General features: G+C 43.6%; 1 protein-coding gene across 1 annotated transcript; it reads right to left on the bottom strand.

The window, feature by feature from the left end:
• Positions 1 to 600: 600 nt before the first annotated feature.
• Positions 601 to 9,524, bottom strand: LOC105016240 (rho-related GTP-binding protein RhoE). The gene is made up of 5 exons (XM_010879931.4): positions 9,228 to 9,524; positions 8,888 to 8,975; positions 4,313 to 4,422; positions 2,854 to 2,988; positions 601 to 2,711 (listed from the first exon to the last, which is right to left on the bottom strand). The coding sequence occupies exons 1-5, from the start codon at positions 9,375 to 9,377 to the stop codon at positions 2,463 to 2,465; spliced, it is 732 nt and encodes a 243-aa protein (XP_010878233.2). The 5' UTR covers positions 9,378 to 9,524; the 3' UTR covers positions 601 to 2,462.
• Positions 9,525 to 9,813: the final 289 nt, after the last annotated feature.

Below are 9,813 nucleotides of genomic sequence, written 5' to 3'. Positions count from 1 at the left end.
TCTAGCACAGAGAACGTCACTGAACTACCTGGACAAATCTGGACTTGCAAACGTGGGGCCGGATACCATCGTCGCTGAAACGGATTGCAGTTTAATTTTGAAAGGTACTTTTTGATTGAGTAAATAGACACATGCAGTGTTTACCGTTAACGCAGTCTAGGCTAACATGGGAACATTGGCTTTAAATGTAATCCTGCTGTAACACTGAACTTCAGCACTACAAATTGGACAAAGACCTGAGTTGACAGCTTAATAGATGTTTGAATAGTGATAGACTGCAAGCTGAACGGGTTGAGGAGAGCACCCTAATTTAATCACGCAGCACTCTCGTGAAGAATAGAAATGTGGTTACCATGTCAGGTTGCAACAGATTATTCAATGAGCCAGAGGGATGTAATATTTAATTGAATTTTAAATCAAATGTTTTAATTATCCCCAGCAATGCAATTATGTAGAGCAACGAAAACTGAATCGGACGCAGCAAGAAAAACCAAACGTCTCGATGTTCAGATAAGATACCCAGGCATAGTATTTGGCATTCCAAACAGACAGACAATAACGGCCATGTCAAAATCTGGTTTAAAACAAGACAAACAAACCTACTGCACAATGACCTTTATTTTCAAAATGGAAAATATAACTTCAATAAATACTGTGAAAACAATCATACAGACATACAAACGGACTAAACATTCAAAAAGGTTGTTCTAAAGCTAACACTTTCTGAACTTTATTCAACATTTCATACAGAGAGCCCGGCTACACATGCTTAAGTATAATACTGCCTTTGGGTGCAATTCGGAAAGCAGTTCAGACTCCAGTTATGAGGAAAACACCAAAGTACTATGCTGCTGATGAATCTGACTTTGGAAGGCATAGAGGAGATTGTGATTGGTAGCCTGAATTGTGGAGGCAGAGCTTACATGTCCTCAGAGAGGACACAAGGCCTACCTCCTGAGTAAGTTCAATGAAGAAAAACACTAACTTGCAGGCAGGAGTAGCTACAGGCTTGTTCTACTTAGCCTTCACCTACTGACCCAGTGACCGAGCCAAATACATGGTCAAACACAGATGACAGTTATAACTGTTTAAATTAAAAGAAGGCTACGGATGTGCTGCATCTGCGCCAGAGATGAACAGTATGTGACGTAGCCAACCCTCCCAACACAGAAATCCATAGCTAACCAACACTAACACTGTACGTTGAGTCCTTCAACCAGCAAACATTGAAAACTACACAGTCAGACCATAGTCCTCTGAATTTGATCAAAATATGGGCATTGCATAGCTGAGGACATCCTTGATTGGTACAGTGACGTTCTTCGGTAGCCAAAGTCAGTTACCCGCTCAGCACTGGCACAGTTTAACTCCTCGCTGAAACGCTGCGTGCGCGCACACGTCCACCAGGCCATACGTCCTCAGGCTCTGGGTAGGAGCTAAGGACAGCACAGTGAAGTCATCCCAGGGAAAGAGGAGCAGGGCATATGTCCTCAAACCGAACAACCGGAGCACATTCTAGTTACATTGTCCCAACCTCCGTTGGCAAGGACTAATGCAGCGAACGACATCACCGCTCCGTCAAGCTTTTCTTTGGTTGTAAACAAAAACAGGGGAGGAGGCGATGGTGTGATTAAATAAAAAAATTAAAATAGAACGATATGCGAAGGGGAAAACACTTCAAAGGCTTTCAGATCTGTCGAAACAGTGTGCAACAGTGTTAAACGAAGCAGACAAATGTTCCATATCCATTTGGCAAACTCGTCAAGGCTGCGAAACAAAGGAAACAGTGGGAGAAAACTGAAACCCGGGGAGCCTGAACCAACCACAGTGTCGTTCTTCCAGACTTTCACTCGTTTTTGCAAGTGCCAGAGATCCACGTGTTTGTGTGATCCATGTCACTGAGGCATTACACAGCAGCGTCCTCTAAACAGCAATCAGCTCACGCAGTGTCGAATCCAACTTTGTAAACATTTTAGTTTCACATTTTCTGTCCGATGTCAAACATCAACCCATTTTCCCCTCATTTCCAGTCCAGACCCTGGACCTGAAAACAAAAACGGAAGGATGCCATTTCCTGGGCAAAAAAGCTGATTATGTAATTTCCTGGGGTGAAGAAAGCTTGACTGAACTGACGTTAGCATGTCTTCCTTTTTTGTAGTACACATCAAGGAGTTGTTGATCTGTTTGGCCTTAAACCAATGCTGAAGACTCAGTCGCCATCCAGTATAGTTTCCTTCAGTCTTTCCAGTGCACGTCTCTGGCACTGTGTAGGGCATCTTGGATGTAGGTTTGAATGCTTTAGAACAAGGGAGAAGCTGATTTAAAGTGCAGAGATAACCAGTCTTCTCACTGCTTTGAAAAATGTCTACAATAGGGGGGAGGGCCTGTATGCACATTGCCCAGACCTTGTCACTTGCTTGCTCCTCTGTAGTCCCATAGTCAGGCATCTTAATCTATGGAGATCACATGATAGTACAGCTCTTGGCCTTGTCTTTGCGCAGGTCCGATGTAACAGCAGTGAGTTCTGGTCTAGGGGGCATGTGGGAGATCCTCTTGGTAGTCCTGGAGGACTTGTTTCGTTTGACGTTCTTGTTGCTCTTGTTGACGCAGGCCAGCGTGGCCACATGGAAGATGTCTCTGACACTGTTCTCTGACTGCAGGGACGAACACTCAATGTAGGGAGCACTGATCTGCTTTGCCATGTTGGAGCCCTGAAACAGACGGAATAACAGAGATCACGCTGGAGCTCAATCTACTGTTTGTAGGAAAATCTGATGAGCTTCAGAGTTGCATATAGTATTATTATTTGGAACATCTAAAGCACTAGCCCAAGTCTACGCATGGAGCACCTACCTGATCATACGACACAGGAGTCTGTCTGTGATTGGATAGTTCCACCAGTGTAGTGAGATCTGTGCGTAGGTCTGACTTGCATCCCACCAGCAGGATCTTGGTGTTGGGACAGAACTCCTGAATCTCTCCTCTCCACTAGAGGGAAAATAGAAAAAAAACGTAAAATAACAGCTCTAGTACACATCAAATGTGAGCACATAACTCTTGACTTTCGCGTCGCCAATGAGACAAAAACAGTGAGTTATGTACCAGACCTCCAGTTAAGATTCGGGCTAAGATAGTTAGACAAGTGCATAAAGAGCCGCATTGAAGGACACTGGCGCTTTCCCAAAGAGTCAACCACCCACACGCTTCATATCAGGCCTTCATCTCTGAAAACAAAGGCTCACTCTTGACAGCGCCAGCTTTGTGTCACCCAACTAAAGTAATGGAAAACATCCTCTTCCACTTTCCCAGGCTTACGTTGCTCCTTGAAAAACTGGCCTCCTCTGAGAACCAGAGCATCCACATATTTCCCCTCGCAACAATGCCTGGTCTGATCTGCACGTGCGCGCCTGAGACCAGGGCCCTGCAGGGCGGGTTAGAGAGGCCGCCTGGCTGATTAAGGCCCCACTCCCTCTCTCACTGGATCACGCTCCTCTCAGCAGGCACAATACCATGCCTTTGTGACACCACAGGTCAAAGGGCACAGAGACCCACAATAGCCATGACTGGGATCTGTGAGAGCACAGGATTCTCACCTCCAAACTTCTTTAAAAAGGAGGCCAGAGAGGACGCTGGCAATAAAGACTGAAAATGCTATGAAAATGAAGCAAACAACTCTGCCTTCTCCTTTTAATGACATCTTCAATTACATGTAATGAAACAAATAATTTTTACTGTATTTGTTCCCAAAAATTTTAATACACACATTTAGTCGTGCCCGGAAGTAGCACATTGTTTTGAACACCTGCATGATATTGTCATTTGACAAAACCAAGGCACATTAGTATCTTTAACGGATGTCCGGCGTCAGGGTGACGAAGGACGCCAATTCCACCATCGTACTAAAGACTTCAATCGACATCCTATTAACCACTTATTTGTTTTCGGGGGTCATTGACAAGAGGATTTAGGATAGACCAAAACAAAGTGAAGAGGAAAACAAGAATGTGTGATTAAAACCTGCTGCGCCCATCAGTCAGTTCTGGGGTTTGTTCCCATAATTCCAGACTCCCAGTCCTCCACCCCACGTCCAGACCCTCTAATTGGCACGTCACCGTAGTTTCCCAGCACTCTTCAAAGGCCACTTGACCCGGTTACACAAACAAGCCTCATTTTAGAGGGTCAAGGGTACAGGCTGTGTCCGGTGAGTTGTAAGCTTCTGCTTCTTTGCCCCCGGAGGTACAGCAGGAAGTGTAACTCAGGGGCAAAGCAGCAAAGCTTACAACACTCAGGAAACAGCCCAGAAAACACTCACCTTTTTCAGTACACTGTCCAGAGTCTCTGGTCTACTGATGTCAAAGCAGATGAGGACGGCATCGGAGTCCGGGTAGGAGAGAGGTCGCACGTTGTCATAGTACGGTGAACCTAAGACAACATGACCAAATAATTATACGCCATCAAGAACATCGGATCTCCATAGCTCAAAATGTGATATACGGTAAAACTTTAACTGAAACGGTTTCGTCAAAACTTCCTCCCTGACACCATTTCACTGTACTGTGCGTGAGTCAGCACCTCAGGACATCCATGAATTAGTAAGAGCCCGTGACATAATTTCAGTCGCTCTGCCCGTGGGCCCCACTTTCCCTGCTTGAAGCGTTTGCCTCCATTTATACCCAGGCCAGAGCCCACAGTCAGAATTAGGACATGAGGCAATCTTAACAGAGCAGATAGAGGGTTTCTCTGATTACTCAAGCCCACGGGGTGGCAACCTTTATGACTGGAAGTGGAATTTATTTCAACAACAAAAATATAAATGTTGAGGTAGAAATGAAAGCAGATTTCAGTCAAAATAGAGCCACTATCAAGCAAGATAGTGGCACTAATATGCACCATCGCAAATAGCAGTCAGATTAAATTACCACAAAGTTTGACATTCACAGTGGCAGGCAAGTGGACTGACGGTGGCTGCCTGGTGAAGCTGCAGGGTTAATCAAATCTCAGACATTCAGTAAAGGTTTGCAGAAGGTTTGTTGAATGCCCCTTTGTTATTTAAATACCTTCCAATGAAGGAAATATTGTTTTCAGTGATTCATCCATCTATGAACGAAGTAGCGATCCATATGCGTCAGAAAGAATGCAATATGTGGCCTTCTACCTTGATTGAGCTCATAGCACAGGCCCCCAGCCACCACAAGGAGTCGATATGAGGAGTGCAATAAGGCTAGATAACCATATAATATTATTAAGATGCCAAACCAGGACATGCTGGCTAATTACACCACACTCTGTAGGACCCACGCTAATCTGAAATGTATGATTTCAGACACTACTTTTATAATGATGTAGGAGTAACTCAACTAACGCACCATTCAGAGGCCCAAGTAGCTTGATAATTAAAATACAAGCTGTGATTTAACTTCAGAGTTTTTCCTTTAACAGTCTCTTCCTGTTGGAAAAAAGAGAACATCTGTCTTGCCACCTTAAAGAACATGGCTCCAGGTGATTATCCCTTTGGTTGGTTGAAAGTGTAGGTGTTTATCGCCAGATGTGTCAAGGTTGATTGAAGAACAAGAAAATGGCAAGTAGCCTAATGTTTTCATTCAGTTTTGTGTAGCTAACTACATTATATACAGGCTACCTAAAGTATGGAAAGACATCTGGACTCTGATATGGGTCAGGTCATGTTACTGCACACACATACATCCCCAAATTGAAGCCTAGCAGCCTCTCGGCGCGTCTGTCAGTACATGCCAATATTGACGGAAACATTGTGTAAAATGAGGCACTTTCTATTGTTTACTCATTGTGCAAACAGGGTCCAAGAAAGTAATTAGTTATTACCATCCCTAGAAACTCCTATACACTACATCAAATATTCCTTGGCAGTTTTCCCCAAATAAGGGTCAATTGCTTGATTGTCTTGCTACATAGCATGCAGCTGGGCAATTGTGATTAGGAGCAACATGCATTGGATTCAAACTAATTAGCTGGGTCTGTGATCTAAATTTGGAATGAAAAATTCTTATGAAGTCTTTGAAGCATCTTCCCATGTGCAATCTAATGTCCTTAGTGCCTAAAGCCAGGTAGACAAATGAAAGACAACTTTTGTCATCTAGGAGGTATGCCAATCTGGCAAGTTCTGGATATCATTAACCACACATGTACAAACCAAGATGATTTGACAAGTGGAATTTGGAGAGGGACAAAATCTGTAATGACTATCAAATTAAATCACTTTCACATTCTGCCCTACATTACATTCCCTGTATGATGACAGGCAGCAAAATATATGTGCTTCCACAAATAGAATGCTATCCTGAAGCCAGGATTTTTTCCCCACCTTTACAGATTACAAAGATGTCAGGGAGAACTTAAAACTCCAAATGGAAGAGTTGATGACAACTTATTTCATTGGAAAGGGAATCACTACACTGGACAAGCACAGCTGGTTTGTTCTAAGAAGTATACTGAAACATATGGTTTAACCAAAGTCTACCTCACTCATTGAAAGTTTTCATGGTCAAATCCACACTGACAAGACGCCAACACATTCATTTTAAGTCTGGTGGGTACGGTTCAGAAGCTGTGTGCTATGCGTTTGATCGGTGCCTGGTGGGCCGCTGGTATATGAGGCAGACCACCCCGATTTGCCAGTCTGTCCAACTCAGTTGAAAAAACACAGCAAAAGAGTCCCTCCCACTGGTACACTTGGACCCACAACTCTTTGGTCGGGGTAAAGAGTGAAGGTAGATAATTAACAGTAAATAATTACCCTGAAGAGCATACACTGGGACATGAAGAATTGTTTAATGGACGATGAGAAAACCCCCAAAAAACACTGTAAAGACATTTGACAACGGTGGTGGCCCGAAGAAAGAAAAGGAATTCTACAGTCTTTTTGCAATTCTGCTACTGCCACTTTGAGGACACAGACACCGCTGAGGAAAGAGGATGGCTGACGGCCCTGCTGACGGACTGACAGACAAGACAGCTCATTAGCCCCATTTCGGTGCAGGCCTGAGGGCTTGTTCAATCCCCTGAGCCAGCCAGACAGCCGCACAATCTTCTCCTAACGCATTCTCCCCTACCCCCCCCTACTGTGAGTAAACACCCCCGCTATCAGACGGAAGGAGCCACTGGGCCTATTCTGAAGCAGCCATTCTGATGGCTTTAAAGACGATCCCAGTTGGAGTCCATAAAAGACAGGCTACCACAATACTTCTGACACGCAAGAAGACATCTTCCTTTATTCTTCCCATAATATTAATTCCTTAGGACGGTAACCAGCTCAAAACAAAACTACTGCTCCTCAGAAGCACAGGACACCATCAGTACGGCATCTCACATACCTGCGACTGGATGTTGTCAAGTGGCTGCAGTGTGTAAAGCTAAGAAGTGAATTGTAACGTTATTGTGGACTACTTTCCTGACTCGCTCTATTGATTACCTGTTGCTTTCAATCACTCGTCTCCATCCATAAACTGAGGTGTTCTCCAGATACCTCCATACTTAATGTGCCCACTTTTAGGGACACGTCCCATATGATGGGAACCCCTGTTCTACAACAAGCTGAGGAACTTCTCTCAACTCGGACACATAAGCACTGCCAGTGCCATCATAGCAGCCCAGACAGATTGTTCTAGAGCCGAACCACCAAAACAATGAAGAACAAAATGAAACATGATCATCAGACAGCAAGAGGCAAGCATTACATGCGAGCTATCTTCTGCCCCTTTACGAAGCTGCAATCACGTGACAGCCTGGACGTCTACATTACAAACACAACAATGGTGGTGGTGGGGGGGGGTAACATGTGGCCTTAGATGACCTCCAATTTGAAATGGAGGTCATCTAATAAAACATAACACATTGTATATAAGGAGAACTATGATATATAGTGGATGGTCTCTTTCTTCGTCTTCGGTTTGAGAGCATGAATGAAATATGTTTATTCATTCATTCATGGATTCATGAGGGAATAAACATTCTTCATTAATGTTTATGTTTTTTTACATAGCATTGTCTCTATATTTTTTAACCAATGTCATATACCCTAGCTCAAAAATTTTCCTAAACAAATGTTAGCTGGATTGGGCGTAAATGAACTCTGCACCTCGTCAAGCTGCATTGCAATCACTGGGTCATGCCCTGGACAATCAGCTGGAGGTCACAAGGGAGAGTAAAGGCAGCCCATTGCACACAACCCCCCCCCCAGCCCTCTCCCCCCTCTGAGGCTGCAGCAGCATAGGATGTTATTACCTGCAGAACTGGGTTTGGAGGAATACCCCAGGGACCTCCATTCCCCGGAATGTCTAACAACCAGAACAGGTAATGTGGGCAATGTGTCAGCAGCATTTATATACTTATGAATAACTGTATTTCAAATGGAGGCTGAGAAAAAAAGCAGGCTCCAGCTATTGTCATAGTCAGTCCTTTTTCTAAAATTATGATATTACAAATACACAGGATGGGTGTGGCAGATGTATTTGGTGAGTGTTTATTTGATATATTCTTAGTTGTTGGCTGCCCCACTGAGAGTGCCGAATGCCTTTTTTGAAGGCAGCTCTGGGTCAAAACGCATGGAGACACACAGGGTGACACTGCACATTGAGCGCGTATTGTCACGATCCATTACATCTCAGAAGCAGCAACAATGACTCCGGTATTTGGACATTCTCTTCACTTACTGAGCTTGTTTAATGTAGGCTATTGGATCGACATGACCCGTGAAATCAAGATTTCACGCAGATAGTTCAGATCATAACTTTTCACAAGCTTTTTAACGTGGTGACTGTTTCCTGTAATTCCAACGCTCAAATATCATATAGGACTAGGGTCCCGTAGTAGGCTATTAAGATATTATAATGAATAATTGTAAGATTCTCACCTGAAGTGTCCCAGAGGCTGAGTTCTATCCTTTGCGTGTCAATTTCAAAACTGGCTGTGTAGTTCTCAAACACCGTTGGGACATAATTCTATAGAAGAAATAATTAGCAGAACATAACTATGATAAACACAAAAATAATATACCTCGATGTTGAAATAAAAAAATATATGTAACGCTACATGCAATTTATTTGAATTATGGCAGCATGTGCGTAAAAACGCAGAAAGTTCACAAGCCGTATGAACATCAAAGACACAGCTCACCAACATTTCCTTGGAGCCTCCCAAACGGCACAGAGAAACAAGTTATTAATCAGTCCTAACTAAATCTAAAAACTTACCTCTGGAAAGCAATCTTTAGCAAAGACGTGAAGTAGAGCAGTTTTTCCACACTGACTGTCCCCAACGACCACGATTTTACATTTCACGCTCTGGTTAGGATCCATTCCGGATTTTGTTGAAAGCTCCTGACTGGATTCTGTGTCCTTCATTGACTATTAAAATGTCTGTATGGCTGACTTCAGAAAGAAAAGCTTAGCCCCGAAATCAGATTCCCATATCAACTGCTCCTGTCTTACAGTGTTTGAGTCCTCTGTACGCCAGCAAAGTACTATTGATAATGAACCGCTTCGTACACTAGGGGTTTAGTCTATATATGAGTCGGTGAACCAATCGGTTTCCTCGGTCCGCCCCTCTCTCGCTCGATGCAATGATTAACAATACCACGAGTACAGCGACCTCTATGCCTTTTTTCCGGTATTTTCTACCATGCGATTCTTCCAAAGCACATCAAAATGTCTTCTGAGGTGAAAAGAACCGGCCAAGTTTTCCATGTGTAAAAAAAAGCTGGAGGATGCGTGAGTACAACGCAAGTAAAACAAAAAACATTATGTTGCTTATACGTAAGTGCCTTTCAAACAGACTTTT

The sequence above is a fragment of the Esox lucius genome, chromosome 16, assembly GCF_011004845.1.
Source record: "Esox lucius isolate fEsoLuc1 chromosome 16, fEsoLuc1.pri, whole genome shotgun sequence".
Classification (NCBI taxonomy): domain Eukaryota; kingdom Metazoa; phylum Chordata; class Actinopteri; order Esociformes; family Esocidae; genus Esox; species Esox lucius.
This window is presented reverse-complemented; position numbering and strand designations above follow the sequence as displayed.